Source organism: Erinaceus europaeus, chromosome 11 (genome assembly GCF_950295315.1).
Source record: "Erinaceus europaeus chromosome 11, mEriEur2.1, whole genome shotgun sequence".
Lineage (NCBI taxonomy): Eukaryota > Metazoa > Chordata > Mammalia > Eulipotyphla > Erinaceidae > Erinaceus > Erinaceus europaeus.
Window position 1 is genome coordinate 111,454,426 of NC_080172.1, and position 16,697 is coordinate 111,471,122.

The following is a 16,697-nucleotide window of genomic DNA, read 5'->3' on the forward strand; positions in this document are numbered from 1 at the left end:
TTTAATTACCCAAAGGCATTTGAGAGGAGAATAGGGGTTAAAACAGTTAAGGTGAGATAGAGAGAAGATAAGCAAGGTTTGATGTAAATTTAAGGACATCAAAGGACACTGTTAGGAGTGTGTGATAAGGTGTGTTCTCCTTTGTGATCAGAAGGTGAGGTGAACTTTGAGTAAATGAACCTTAAAGCAGGTAGCCATGTGGCCTGCAGCTAGGGGAGAAACTGAGATCTCTGTGCGCTTGAGAGTCTGATAAGAGGAAACTGAGTCAGAGACATTTTTCCCCTTTGCTCATCTCTGTGAGAGGCGCTAACAAGGGGGTGTTTTTCCAGACCTCCATCCAAGGATGGGGGGAGTTTTTCCTAAGCTCTACCAAGCTTTCACATAGTCCCACACTGCTTGAGACATTTTTTTTTGGTGCTATAGCACTTTTTCAGAGAATGAAGAAGTGGGCTTGTAAAAGGTGGAAGGGAGGCTTGTATTACCTGAAAAAGAAATGCAGGTGTTCAGGAAGGAATAAATAAAGACTACACTCTGGCCACTGTTAGGGAAAATCTGGACACAAAAATAAGTCATTGGGTGCATAATATTAAAAAAATATATGAGGAACAAAAGCACAACACCTGGTAAATTTGTGTACTAGCTTTTGAAGGAGCTATCATCAGAAACGAGGAAACAACAAATGAGTCTGTTGTCTACTGTTGTATGCTTTACATTGGGTAGTTCTCCCCCGCCAAGAGAATTGGATCAGTCCAGTTAGTTTTGCAGGCCCGCTTGGCCCCGCCCCTAGGAACCCCGCCTGAGTTAGAGAGTTCCACTGTTGGAGAGTTGCAGAGTAAGAGAGAGTGCTTGCGCTGCTGCAAAGAGACAGCAGAGTTCTGTTTGGTGATTAGTTTGGTTTAGTTTATGAATCGTTGTTCTTGAATAAAGAAATACAGCTTCCCTGCCCAGCCATTGTCTCCACGTCTTTGTTACCCACCCGTGAAGCTAGCCCCACCAGCTAGAGCTGCTGAATTTTAACAATAGTCTACTGTTCTGTAAATGAGAAATACCTTCTTCAACTAAAAAACTGGGTCACTAGAGAGCTCTGAACTCCAATTCCATCAAGATAGACAGAGAGAGAGAGAGAGAAAGTAAGAGAGAGAGAGAGAGAGAGAAAGTGAGAGAGAGAAAGACAGGACATTCAGAAGTACTAAGAAGTGTAGGTGTGACTTGGAAATGAAGAGAAGATGGGACTATGAAAAAAAGATGAGGAAATATGTATAAATATAAACAGATAGTTATAGAAATCATAGTCAGCCCGTATCTGTGACCTAGGGAGAAGTACTGTAGCTTCCAGTGGAGGAAATGGGGACACAGAACTCTGGTGGTGGAAATGGTATATAATTATACCCCTGTCATCTTATAATTCTGTAAATCAATATTAAGCCACAAATAAAATAGAAATTGAAAATAATTGATACCTACTTTTCTGTTTAACTTTTAGTATATTGGCCAAATATATATTAGCCCCAATATGGTCTTAGTAATACATTGTAAATATGTTGTCTAAACAATTTACATAAGCAGATAAGTGGATCAGTATGTTTGTTCTTTAATCTCTCTGTTTGGAGTTTGGACCAAGGATCATTATGGGGTGCAGAAGGTAGGAAGTTTAGCTTCTGTAACTGCTTCTCTGTTGGACATGGGCTTTGGCAGGTCTATGGAATGTCCACAAGGTAGCAGAGAAACACTGCAATCGAGGCTGTTTCTAAGCATTTTGTGGTCTATTGAGAGCACAGGCTATTTAGCACAGTGGATTTTAACATGTGAACTTCACAAATTATCCAAAAAATATTTTTCTTTCTATGATGTCTTGTGGGAGTGGATGCTAAGAAATGTTATTTAGGAAGGCAGAGTCAAGATGGCTGCACAAAAACAGCACTGACGCTGACACTGACTCTTCTCAGTCAAAGCTCTTCAGATCCTGGAATTTCTAAATGGAAGGAGGATTTCCAGCAGAGGGGAGAGAGAGAAACCACCATGGAAAGTTATAACCCATTTATGGGTAGGGGAGATAGCATAATGGCTATGCAAAGCGACTCTTATGATGGAGGCTCCAAAGTCCCAGGTCCAATCCCCCACACCACCATAAACCAGAGCTGAGCAGTGCTCTAGTTAAAAAACAAAAACAAAACAACAACAACAATATATATATATATATATATATATATACAATTTATGAATTGGCAACAGGGTGTTGAAAAGCACAAAGGAGAACTGAATGGTGAGTTTCCCACTGCACCCACAAGCCCATCCCTCCAGACTAGAGGTGGTTTATTTGGGAAAACTAGTGCAGCCAGAGAGAAAGAGCTACTATCCCCCCACCCCCCTCCCATGAAGTTAAGCTCTTCACCCACAATCCCAAGGCTGAACTTTTTGTCAGAATGCAGAGACATCCATGTGACCTAGCCTGACTGGATCTGAGCTACAGACAGTCTCAAGCAAGCTAACAGGATGATGGGTCTGCCTATTGAAGCAAATAAGCAAAGCTTCATCTAACCAACACTTTCCCCAACCATGAGGGTATATAGATTCTGTTAGTTTGTTAATTCCTTCCCTGGTTTTCTGTGTATCCTCCTCCTGTTAGCTGTGGTTGGCTAAACCTCCGCTCCCTTCTGTTTTGTTTAGTTTTTGCTTTTGCTATTGCTATTATTATTTGTTGTTTTATTTTGTCTCTTGGGAGGAGTTTGGTTTGGCTTTGCTTTTTTGTTTTGCTTTGTAGCTGTTTCACTCATCTCTCCCCCACTTCAATATGAACACAAGAGACCCCTCTCTCATCTTCCAAAGGCAGTGACCATGGTATCACCATTAGGACAACAGCTCCAGCCACTGCTGGGAGAGACCACAATGTGACCAGCTTCAGGTGTCCAGGAACCAATAGACCAGAAATCACCTTGCACTATACCTGACCAGCAATATCCAGAACAAAAACTATAAAAGACTCAAAAAACAATACTAAAGAAAAAAAACACTGTATCAATAAACCAGGACAGAGCCCAGAGAAAAATACCAAAAAGCTAGAAAGAACTAAGAATGAGGAATGTATACAAACAATAGTTAATATATTAATTACAGGAGTGAGGAAAGCTTTTGAGCAAATACAATCAGTTATAGGGAGACAACAAATGAGACTCTGAAAGAAAACACAAACTATTTTGAGATAATCAGAGAATTGGAAGCTGAAATAGCTGAGTTAATAGGCTAATTAGTAGAACAAGTGAATTCTATAACTGAACATGGCAAAAAAAATAACTGAATTTAGGAATGGAGTGGAGGGAAGGGAAAGTAGAAAACAGAGTTAGTCAGATCAAGGATGCATTAGAGAAAACTAAGCCTAAGGGATTCTAGCCCTACACTCTGCAAGTTCAGTAATCCCCACACCGAGTTCAATTTCATAACAGAATGGAGATTGCCAATGCTCTTGAAGTCATGGTGTTCAGAGATATCTCACCTTGCAGAAGGCCTGTGTACACCAAACTGCAGCAATGACCACCAGCTGACAGCACTTACACAGGGGAAGCCCATCCCCAGCCTGTGTCTCTCTTTCCCTAGTGAGGCAGGGCTCTGGGGAAGCAGGGCTCCAGGACACAATGATGGGGTCATCTGTCCAGCAAAGTGAGGTTGACATCATTATAGCATCTGGAACCTGGTGGCTGCAAAAGAGTTAAGATATGAAGCAGAACAAATTGTTGACTAGTTATAAATGTAAAGGCTGGGGTATTGCAGATGAAGATTTGGGGGTTTCCATTTTGGAAAAAAAGTAGTAGGTCTATTTTAGGTGTATTTTAAGGGGCTCATGACCCTACTAGTTTTTGCCTGGGCCTGACATCTAATATGCTAGTGACCTAAGTTCTCTTTGTCCTTTCAAGTAAAAAGAAATAGAAGGGAAAATAAAAAGAAAAGAAACATAGCCACAGGGAATTGTGAACTCATCATGCTGGTACCAAGGCCCAACAATAATCCCAGTGGCAATTCACATGTCTGAGTCCGTTGACCCCATAACATCCTAGAAAAGTGAACCCCTGTGTAGGAAGGAGCTGCTGTGTATTAGCAGGAAGAACATCTCATAAAAACTGCAGCAAAGGTGGCGCGAGGAATAACATCATTGCAAGGCTGGCCAGCTCCTCATGGGGTGCGAGCACTTCCACACTATGATCATCATCTCTGGCATTATGCTATTCCAATGCAGAATACTGTGCCCCAGTATGGTTCCATAGTCCCCATGTCCACTTGGTCGATTCCAAATTATATTCCTCCATGAGGATAATTTCTGGAACCATCCGTTCCATCCCGGTTCCATGGCTGCCAGTTCTTAGCAACATCACCCCGCCAGATATTCGTCAGGATGCAGCATCATCTAAGTTCATTTCCCACGTCTATGCTTGACTGGACCTGCCAATATACGGGGCTATCTCTGCCCACCCTGTTCAACGCTTGACCTCTCGTCATCCAATCTGGTCTCCTACACCTACACTGAACTTCTCTGTTTCAGACTCTTGGAAACAGAGTTGGCAGTCAGCTGAGGTCAAGAACAAACACCTCATCACAGACCCCTGCAAGCGTCAACCCGGTTTTGACCTAGCATGTTATGACTGGGCCCTCCTCAATTGCTATCGAACAGGCCATGGCCGGTGCGCCGCTATGTTCCATCACTGGGGAGCCAGAGACGACCGGAACTGCCCCTGCGGCTACAGACAGACTATGAGCCACATAGTCAACGACTGCCACCTCTCCAGATTCAAAGGAGGTCTCGAAACTTTACATCAGGCTCAACCTGACGCTGTTGACTGGCTATGGAAGAAGGGCAAACTTTAGAAGAAGCAGGAAGCCTGACAAAGGGCAGGGATTGTAGCATTATGTCGCCGCCTTGTGGACATGATGTATAATGTGCCATATGAAGCTACAGGTAGACTTTAAAGCACTTGGTGGAGGGAAGAGTACAGGTCCTGGAAAAGGATGACAGAGGACCTAGTGGGGGCTGTATTGTTATGTGGAAAACTAAGAAATGTTATGCATGTACAAATTATTGTATTTACTGTCAACTGTATAACATTAATACCCCAATAACTATATATAAAGAGAAATGCCATGCATGTACATACTATTGCATTTATTGTTGATGTAAAGTATTAATCCCCAATAAAGTAAAAAAATAAATAAATCCATAAGAGAATGGCAAGATATTCTGGGAATATATTCTAAGGAGTTAAACACACCCATCCCAAAAGATTTGTGTATACCTGTGTTCATAGCAAGTATCCAACAACTGATGAATAGCTGAGGAAATTGTGATATATACACACAGTGGAATCTTGGCTGGAGCTTGAAGGAATCATATTAATTGAGATAAGTTAGAAAGAGAAGGAAGAATATGGGACGATCTCACTCATAGACATTAAGAAAGGATAATAGAAAGGGAAACACAAAGCAGAATATGACTGAATTTGGAGTATTGCACCAAAGTAAAAGACTCAGGTAAAGGGCAGACTTTTAGGTCCACCATAAGGGTGAAAAGAGGCTGGGACACAGACTGTTTGTTGTGAGAATAATATTGAACTAAACTTCTACTAACTTATAATCTTATAAATCACTATTAATTAAATATGTGGGGGAAAGATAGATTGAATGTCCTGTGTTCTTTAAATGCCAAAATTTCAGTTCTGAAATTTCTGGCTTTTCCTTTAGTCAAAGCACTTAATGTTCCAAATTTGTAAACTGATTAAATTTGAAAACTGGGATTAAATTGTTAAAGCACTTCTAAAAATAAACATTAAGTTACCTACAATCTTAGACCAGGTAGATAAGAATCAACTTGTCCAGTCAGTGTCTGAGATATAGTTATTTCTAAATAGCATTAAGTGACATAAATCATAGTGAGGTCAACCATGGTACAGCAAATCCTAAGCATGGGATTTTCAAAGTAAACCAATACCCCAAATAACTTGGCTATAATAATAATTATCTATTGCCTTCTTAAACTCTAAGACTGCAAGGAACCTTCCCCAGTCTCTTTAAAATCTGTATTTCTTCCAGTCCTGTGACTTTGCTTGTATTTCCTGATGCTTCTTATCTTGATCCTTTACCCTGTGATACTGTCTCTAATGACCTCAACTAAATCAATGCAACCAGTACCACCATGCCACGTTTCACTTCAGACTGTGTTTAGAGATGCCAAGTCAGAGATATCAACTTTCCAGCTCCAATAATCTGGTGATACCTTTCCTAACACATGGGACAACACATTCCCTAACAAAATTATAGACCCTTGATATAGGACAGGGTCTGGGGGACAGTGCACATGTACCCATAAGTTAGGGGCAAGCATATACCTACATATATATATATATATATATATATATGTATTCTGATATGATTAGACTTAATAAACTCGACAAGCAACTATAAATACTTGAAGAAGACAGCATAACACGTCTTGACACCTTCCTCGACTACACCCTACTTCACTTCCCTCAATCATTTTATCTACTCAGTTAACTGCACAAAAGAAAGTAAGACAAATGTTCTGAAAGGAGACCACCTGAGACTGCAACAAGACAGGACCAGAACTACTTTGGAAACCTACTATATCACCACAGCATCCAGAGACCACAACTCTGCCCAGACCTCCAGCTCTACCCAGTTGAGAAACTTCTATAAAGAACAAGGAATATCAAAGATCACCTGAGACTGCAACAAGATGAGACTGGGACTACTTTGGGAGCCCACCAAGTCACCGGTGAGTGAAAACAAATGTGGCTCATGGACAGAGAGGAGCCTAAGGAGAGATTACTGGGGATAAAGCCCATATCTACTCCTGAGTGGCTGGTAATAGTCTGCAGTCTGCCAGTTAAGGAGCCACCTCCAGTCTGTTTTACCAGCAGAGACTGCTGAAGGGAGTAGAGGATTCCCCTTCCCCCCATAAGACTCACCAAATGCAACTGTGAGTCTCCATTGCTACTGTACTGACAGGGGACAGAAAACTGACCAGGAAACTCAGGAGAAGATCTACAATCGGTGGTCTAGTGGTGAGGCTGTACAGAGGGAGCCTTTCCACATTGTTCTCCTGATGAGAGCATGTTGAATAATCATCTCAGAACCTACACACTATAAATGGGTCTTGTTTAGAAATTCACAGGACCCAGCCGTGCTGCCTGGCTTGGCAGGGAAATGGAATTGAGCCTGGAGCTTTGGATCCTTGGGGTATGGGAGTCTCTTTGCATAACCACTGTGCTATCTCTCCCCCAACCTGCTTTATCTCTTGGTCAGGAGTGAGTGATTAAGTCAAAAAAACTACTTAGAGTTAAAAAAGTCTCAGGATATCATAGCCTATAGGGAAGAAAAAGAACAAAAGAGGTTTTAATAGCCATTGTTCTTCAACTCAGGGGTTGAGATAACATTGAAACAACTGTTATTTCCACAACTGTGAACTCTTTAAGTACCTTACTTAGACACAAGTCAATCCAAGCAAAAGTGATCAGTGGTCTGAAAAATACTGAGAGAAGGACCTCATAACGCACTGTAATAATGGCTAAACCAAGGAAAAACACTGGAGAAATGAACCAGGACAAAAGTTCAGCTAAAAGTCCCCCAAAGGTAGAAACACTGGATAATGAGGTCAACATCCAAACGTTAGTTAAGGAAATAGTCACAGGAATAAGGAAAGAGTTTGAATGAATCGTCATCATAAATGCAGAAACCAGTGAGACTCTGAAAGAAAACACTAGCTATCTTGAAGTAATTAGATAGATGAAAGCTGAAATAGCTGAGCTAAGAGCAAAGTAGCTGAACAAGCTAAAAGAATATCAGAACAGGGTAACAAAATAGCTGAGCTACAGAAAACAAAAAAGGGGAGAGAGACTACAATAAATGAGGCAGAAAACAGAATTAGCAAGATTGAGGACAAATTAGAGAAAACTAAGAAAAAAGTAAGAGATCTCAAAAAGAGATTAAGAAATACTGAAAACAACAAGAGACATAATCCAGGCAGAAAATCAATAAAGAAAAGAAGGAGCTAAATGAAGAGATAGATAAACTAGAACTTTTGCACATTTTCAGAGTAAAAATAGTGATTTCACTGCTTTCAGCCTGTCTCACTTAAGATGATTCCTTCAAGCTCCAGCCAAGATTCCACTGTGTGCATATATATCACAATTTCCTCAGCTATGCATCCGTTGTTGGATACTTGCTATGAACACAGGTCTACACAAATCTTTGGAGATGGGTGTGTTTGACTCCTTAGAATATATTCCCAGAATATCTTGCCATTCTCTTATGGATTTTAGAGTTTGTGTGGAGAAATATGCTAATAATCTTATGGGTTTTCTTCTGTATGTGACTTTTTGTTTTTCTCTTGCAGCTTTAAGGATCCTTTCTTTATCCTTATAATGTATCTGCATGTCTTTATGTCTGGGTCAGTTCTGTTTGGGATTCTTGAATCTTTATGTCCTTTCTGTTGTTTACAGCATATAAGTTCTCTTCCATTATCTTTTCTCATATACATTCTTCCCCTTCCTGTCTTTCTTCCTCTGGCAAGCCCAAAATGTGTATACTACTTCTATTGAGCTCATCCCATATGTCTTTATTTTTGTTTTGAGTGTCTCTTACTCTCTTTTTTAGTTTTATCACTTTGCAAGCGATGAAGCAGGCCTGCAGGTGTCTATCTTTCTCTCTGCCTCTCTATCGCCCACTCCTCTCTGCCCTATCCCCACCCACAAAAAAACCCCAAAAACTGGACACAGAAACAGTAGATTTGTAGTATAGGACCTAGCCCCAGTAATAACCCTGGAGGCAAAAAAAATTAAAAATTAATTACTATTAAATAAAATAAAGAAATTGACATGCCCACTAAGTGCTTTATTATTTTTTTGGTTTTGATATTTATTTATTTCCTCATATTTGGGAGCTACTTTCTACCCTCACCCAGTTTTCTAGTCCCATCCTCAACTCTGACACCATCTTCGTAAGCAATGGTTTAGCTGCATGTTAGCTATTCAAGTCAGACAAAATTTACTAAAGTCCTGGGCTTCTTGGAACATACCTAAAATAGAATTCCTAGATATTTCCCACACGAATACCCCTAATTTCATCTGCTCTATTCCTCACTTTGGATTCCTGTTGATTAAACAATTGTCCTGCTTTATATCTTATTGCCTTTCAGCCACAAAGTTGCTGATATGACTATGATACTCACCAATGTGTCCTGAAGTCTCACCTCTCCAGAGGCCTACCACACTATGCAAAGATAGAAACAGGCTAGGGGTATAGATTGACCTACCAATGTTCATGTGCAGCAGAGAAGCAATTACAGAAGCAAGAACTCCCACCTTCTGCACCCCAAAATGAATTTTGGTCCATATTTCCAGAGATGGGTAAAGAATAGTGAAGTTTCCAATGGAAAAGATGGGACACAGAACTATGGTTGTAGGAACTGTGTAGAATTTTACCCCTGCTATCTTTAATCTTGTAAATCATTATTAAAATGTTAATAATTTTTTAAAAGAAATGTTATTTACTCATTTGTTTATTTAGCCATTCATTTTAAACTCTACATATCAATTTAATGAGAGGATAGGGATGAAGAGTCCCTGGCTGGTACAGGCCCTCAGACATTCAAGACCTACTCTCCGCCAATGTGCCATTTCGTCATTATCTTTATTGTTTTCCAGGATTTTACAGGTGTGTTTGTTCATTTCTTTATTTAACTTTGTACAATGGAATAGAGAGAAAAGTTGCGAGGGGTGGGGGAATAAAAGGGAGAGAGACCTGCAACCCTGCTTCACCGCTTGTGAAGTTTTCCCCCTGCAGGTGGGGACTAGGGGCTTGAATCCAGGTCCCTGCATATAGTAACACACGCATTTAACCAGATGCTCTGCCTCCTGACCCTCCCCCTCATATTCATTAATATCTGTGAACACTTTGAGGTTTGATACTGCTCAATTTAGATGCATTCTGAGGCATGTCCACAAGGCGGCAGTAAAACACTCACTGAAAGTCAGACTGCTTGTGTGCTTTATGTTGACTACTGAAAGCACAGGCTATTTTTTAAAGTATATGGAGATTGGGCGGTGGGAATTGTGTGGAGTTGTACCCCTCCTACCCTATGGTTTTGTTAATTAATCCTTTCTTAAATAAAAAAAGTATTTTAATTAATTAATTAATTTTGTAAACATGTGCGCCGCAATTTATTTTATTTTTGAGAGAGATGCAGAGAAAGAATGACACAGAAAAACACCGGAACACTGCTCAGCTCTGGTTTATGGAGGTGTGGGGGATTGAACCTGGGGTTTCGGAGCCTCAGTCTCTTTGCATAACCATACTCCCGCCAGAGAGCACAGGATATTTTATTTTATTTTATTTTATTTTATTTTACTTTATTATCACTAGAGCATTACTTATCTCTGGCTTGTGGTTGGGGGACTGAACATGGGACTTCAGAGCCTTAGGCATGAAAGTCAACTTACATAACCATTATGCTATATGCCATCACCCTCATAGAACATTTCTTATCTCTCACCTGTGGTGGTTGGAGGATTGAAACTGGGACCTCAGGCTAGAGAGTCTGTTTGCATAACCATTAAGCTATCTCCTGTCCCACTGCATTCTTGCCCAGGAGCACAGGTTATTTACACAGTGAATTTTAACAAGTGAATTGCACAAATGTTTTGTGGAACATGTATTTTCTTGTGATGTATTGAATGAGTTTGGTGTTAAAAATACTGTTATTAATTTATTTAGCCACTAGTGTATCTGTGACATCCTTTGCTGAAGAGGTGAGAGCTCTCCCTCAGGGTCACTTGTGACTCTTTCTCATTCACTGTGTCAGGAAATACACCAAGGGCTGGAGTCTCTCTCCCTCATTGAGAGCAACCCCTGGTCTGTGGAGGGCCTTCCCTGGATTAATTTCTTGGGTAGATCAAGCAGAGTAATTTTGAGACCTTCTGTCCTCTTTCTTGAAAAACTGGAAATTAATTTGTTTTTGTCAAACTGAAGGACAGGCCTTGCTCTCTCTCTCTCTCTTTCTCTCCCTTTCTATCATCCCCTTATCTCTTGATTTCTGGCTGTCTCTCTCCAATAAATTAAGATAATACAAAAAAAAGAGAAAATAAATATTGTTAATGGTAAATCCCATTGATTTGATATGAGGCCCATATACAGCACAGGAGCCTATGTAACCTCTGTATCCCTGTAGGTCTGAGCTCAAAAGAGCACATTTATAAATGACAATGAATTTTTGGAATTTGATTCCTTGACGTTTAAATTATGTATTTGTTATCATTTTTTGAAGTTAAATGATTTAGAATACATTTATTGGCAGATGGGTACAATTTCTCATCTCATCAAGAGAGATGTCTGTAAAACAGTCTCACCCCCACATCAGGCCTATCGTCAAGGGCCAGGACTGAGAATCCCGGAGTGGGCCCATGCCTCTCCTAGTCTTCCTGCCCCTGAGTCCCTTCTTGGGTGCAATACACAAAAACAGTCCTAGTTTCACTTCATGTTTCCCAATTCCATCTTTTTGTTTCTTGTTTTATAGTTAGTTAATTTATTTGTTTTGCCATCAGAGCTATTGCTGAAGTTGAGCTCCTACACAGGAAAGCACTGCTCTAACAGTTAGTTGTTTGTTTGTTTATTATCTGGTAGTCCACACACGAGAGGGGTTAGGGAACAGAGACAGAGAAAGCCACACTCTCATTAAGCTTCCCACATGCAGGAGGGGACCTGGGTCTTGAACTCTGACCCCTGGGAACTAGAAGGTGTTAGCATCTCAGGGTGTGTCACACCCAGCCCTGCCCTTTCTGTTCTTAAATCTGTGAGTGAGTCATCCCATACCCACCCTGCTCTTTTTAAAAATTGTTATTTTATGAGTGATTTAATAATGATCTACAAAACTGTGAGACAAAGGGGTACAATTCCACAAATTCACACCACCTGAGTCCCGCATCCCCTCCATTGGAAGCTTTCCTGTTCTTTATCCTTCTGGGAGTGTGGACCGAAGATCTTTATGGGGTACAGACGGTGGAAAGTCTGGTTTCTATAATTGCTTCTCTGCTGGACACAGACATTGGCAGGTAGATCCATACTGCCTACCTGTTTCTATCTTTCCAGAGTGAGGCAGGGCTCTAGGGAGGTAGGGTTACTGTGGGTACATTGGTGAGGTCATCTGCCCAGGGAAATCAGGTTGGTGTCATGGTAGTATCTGCAACTTGGTGGCTGAAAAAGCATTAAGAGATAAAGCAGAAAAAAATGTTTAAAAAATCAGGAACATAAAGATATGAATATAGCAGATAAGATTTGGGGTCTCAATTTGGAAAAGGTTAGTAGATCTATTTTAGATATATTCCAAGAGGCCCATGACTTTACTAATTTTTGCTTGAGCCTGACAGTTAACATGCAGGTAGGCTAAAAATTTGGTCTGAGAAGATGGTGTCAGAATTGGGAATAGTACTAGAAAGCTGGATCAAGGAAGAGATGAGAAAAGTATATAAACACCATTAACTGTAAACTCCATCAATCTGACCCAGGGCCCATCTCTGTTCATATTTAGCACAAGCACATGTGTAACCTCTGTATCCCGATAGGTCTCAGACTAAATTCCATGGTCACAGCTAGGAACATCCTAGACTGCATTTATTTCAGGACCAGTTTCCCTCAAATGGAAAAGTATGTTAACCCAGCCTCCCTTCAGACAGTAGGGTAGTTTCTACCATTATTGTTCTATAGTGAAGGCAAGGTACTACAGAGGCCCACAAGAGGGGTATGGTGCTGTTTCTGATGGAGATGACCAGTGACAGTGGAGAGAGGCATCTGTTGGAGGTCCAGGTTCATCATATCTGTGTGAGAATCCCAGGGCTCACTGACTAGGGTCCTGGATGATTATATTCATATTACTTAGAGCTCATGGCTGTGTTATTAAAGCTGTTTGCTTGTTTGTTTTTTGTTGTTGCAAGAATTGAACTAAGGGCCTCATGCATGCAAGGCTTGCTATCTTTGGGCTACATTCACTGGTTCATATTTTTGTTATAAGTAAGAACCTAAAAATAGGTGCTAGAATCTCTTTAAGAGGGAAAAATTGCTTTATAATATGAGCTCTTATTGGCTAAGAAATCTGGCCCCCAGATATTTCTAATGTATGTAAGTGAATGCTCCATAGGGTTGTATGTTGTTAAATTTCGTAGGCTCTTGCTGGGCGGATAACAGAGACGACCAGACACACGGCTGGGCAGGGAAGCTGTATTTCTTTATTCAAGAACAACGATTCATAAACTAAGACAAACTAATCACCAAACAGAACTCTGCTGTCTCTTTGCGGCGGCACAAGCACACTCTCTTTCTCTGGAACTCAAGAACTCTCCAACTCTGGAACTCTCGAACTCTGAAACTCTTCCACTGTGGAACTCTCTCTTACTCTGTAACTCTGAAACTCTCAAACTCAGGAACTCAGGAACTCTCGGACTCTCTCTGTCACTCTGGAACTCTCGCGGGTTTCCTTCGGGGCAGGGCCAAGCGGGCCGCGAAATTTAACTGGACTGATCTAATTCTCTCGGTGGGGGAGAACTAGAACCCAATGTAAAGCATACAACAGTTGTATGACCCACGGCTTCTTGATTTAAACTCCCAGGTTTATATCAGTGTTGTAATTGCATGGCTGTCATAATCTCACATCAAAATATCTAACAAATAGAATGAAATCCTGTAAGTTGGTGAGTCTTTGGTGTTTTGAATCCATTTCTGATTGTGAACTTTGGTAACTAACTGTGGAGACACTGCCACCATTTCTTACTCTCTTGCCAGAGCTGTGCTTTGGCTGCTGAGGTGGTTCCTTGAAGAGCAGTATGATGGACTCTGACCTTCTCTTGCTGCCTTGAGAATGACATCTGCTTCACTGACTATTTCCACAACTTTGCTGTCTGAAGTGATTCAAGATGAGCTATGACAAGCCATCTGGTCTCCTAAAACTGGCCATTCAGAGCCTTCTTAGGAATAAGAACTTGGCCATCTATTCCTTGAGAGATCTTCCTGCAGAGCTCTTCCCAAGTCTGTTTCTGGAAGCACACACACACAGATGCTGGGAGACCCTGAAGGCTCCAGTGCAGACCCTGCCTTTTGACAGCCTCCTTCTCGAGCCCTGGTTCAAGCTGTATAGCCCGAGAATCCAAGTTTCAGAGCTGTGACGGATGGAATTGATGTCCTGTTCAAGCAGGAATTTCCCCCAGGTAAGGAGGATCCATAGCCAGGGACAGTCTGTGATTCCTGGAAGACAGCTGGGTCAGGGAGATTAGAGGTCCATGGGGAGAACCCAAGGCTTCTAATGCCAATGCGACAGCTTATTGGCCATTGGGGAGCTTTAAGAGTTGATTTCTATGTTGGGGAGAGGGAAAGATAGCATAATGTTTATGCTAAGAACTCTCATGCCTGAGACTTCAAAGTGTCATGTTCAATCTCCTGCTCCACAGGACAGAGCTGAATAGTGCTCTGATAAGGAAAGAAAAAGTTGGTTTCTGTTTAGAGATATTGCTCAAGTGTTGAGCATGCATGATGCCAAGAACAGAAACCCAAGTTCTAGACCTTAAGCACCAACAGGGAGGAAGCTTCAAAAGCAGTGGAGAGCTAGTTAGACTTTATATCCATATTTATATATTTTATAATTTTATGGCATGGCTTTGCTCTGGCATATGTTTGTAGGGGAGTTAGACCATAAGCCTCAGGCATCAGAGTCTTTTTTTCCCAATCACCATTACATTGTTTCAGTTTCCTTCTCTGTGAAAATATCTATCTAAATGGAATCAACAAAGAATCCACCAGCAGAGAAGGTCCTGAAGCCTCTGTTCCCCAGCTACAAAACTAGTGGAAAGAGAGAAAAAGAGAGCATGAGAGAAAACAGGTCTTCTAATTTCTAGGTTGACTTTAATGCGGTTGCAATGGTATAACATGACAGTTTTTTTTTTTTTTACTTTTTCTTCAAAGAGTATGGGTGTGTGTTTGGGGGTGGGGGTAGGGGTAAGGATGCAATGAATGTCAAATTTGAGAAACAAGATATAATAGGGAAGATATTGGGGAAAAAGGACTTCTGTTAAAATACCAAATGCCAAAGATAAGATTCGTGCAGAAAATGCAAAAGCAGTTCTCTGTTTTGTTCCCCAGATTTTGTACAAAAGATGACTTACAGACTTTACCCTGGTTCTATTCTCAGCAATGGAATACTTTACTTCAGTGACAGCTGAAGTTAGGATTTGTCTTTTAGGCAAAGCCCACCATGAGATAATCTAAGTGGTCTTTAATTTAGTTCTTTTCTTTCCATAATTTACCACATGGATTAAATCTAATGAATATCCAGGGATGGAAGGTTGTACACATGGTTAAGGGCACAAATCACTGAGCACAAGGACCCAAGTTAGAGCTCCTGGCTCCCCACCTGCAGTGGGGATGCTTCATGAGTATTGAAGCAGGTCTGCTTGTGTGTATCTTTCTTTCTCTCTGTCTCCCACCCCTCTCAATTTCTCTCTTTTTTTGTGAGATAAAAATAGGAAGGGTGACAAAAAACAGGGAAAAATGTTCACTGGGAACAGTAGATTCATTATGCAGGTCCTGAGCCATACTGATATATATTGAATGTCCAAAGTTTGGTTTAATTTTGCCTTTAGTTTTACCTTTTCAGTGGACCCAGTGGTTTCCATGTCAGTCCAAATGTGTTTATGAAACATCTCAGTTTTAGCTCCAGGATTCCACTTCCTATTTGCTTTCAGAGGAAATGGCTGGAAGACTAGAATAAAGTCTTCTCTGATTCTGACAAGTGTGCTTTCAGTACACGCAGGCTAACTTTTCCATTCAGAGACAGACAGATAAGAGGGAGGGAGAGAGAGGGAGAAGGCATCACAGCTCTGGAGTTTCTCTTGGTGCTATGATACTCCCATGCATGACAGAGTTTGTATTCTCTCAGTTTAGTGAATAGTAAATATGTAATGGGGAAATTAGATGAACAAAGTCAAAAGTGGGGAGAGTTTAGGTGGAGTCTGAAATGTGAGGGAATAGCAGATTTGGGCAGTCTGAGCCTGGCAAATGCTGGCATTCTGAGTCAAATTCTCTGTTCATGCTTTGTATCTTCATCAATGTCCACTTACCCAACACAGGTGTAAACTGCAGGTACTGGACTTATGCAACACTGGGAAGAGTTTCTGGAGAATGTGAGCTGGAGTCAACTTCCCAGTGTACTCAGAAAAGAGGGACCTCTTGGTTGAATGACATTCAAGGAAAGGGAAGGTTAAGCCCTGCTAGGAGGTATGTGTAGACCTCTACCTCAAGTTTATCACCTGAAGATGAAATGTTTTTCACCTACCTGGTGAACTGGGTCAATCAGAGGCATGGGGTGCACCTTTATGGTAAGACAGTGGTAATACTTGCACTGAGAAACAAATCATGTCTGACTTCTACATACCAGTCATTGTGTGATATCAAGAAGGTGAAAGTATTTTACTTCTGGAAATTTTAAAATACACCTATGTTTGGTTTACTTCTGGGCAAGCTGAAAAACCTCAAAAGAGAATCTGAATGTCTTCAAACCTGCTGGCATCTCTTTCAACAAGATGGAGGTCTGGTATCATTCTACCATCCCATTCATAGCTGATTTCTTCCAGCTATTTCATCTCTAAGAGCTGCATCTT

At 41.0% G+C, this 16,697-nt stretch overlaps 1 protein-coding gene across 1 annotated transcript in view; it reads left to right on the forward strand.

Annotated features, from left to right (window-relative positions):
* The window catches only part of LOC132541259 (PRAME family member 8-like), a 202,579-nt gene extending 186,323 nt beyond the window's left edge, over positions 1-16,256 (forward strand). Inside the window, exon 2 of the mRNA XM_060201006.1 lies at positions 16,167-16,256. Within this exon, the coding sequence (XP_060056989.1) occupies positions 16,167-16,224 (58 nt within the window). The 3' untranslated portion in view covers positions 16,225-16,256. The remainder of the gene's footprint in view (positions 1-16,166) is intronic.
* Positions 16,257-16,697: the final 441 nt, after the last annotated feature.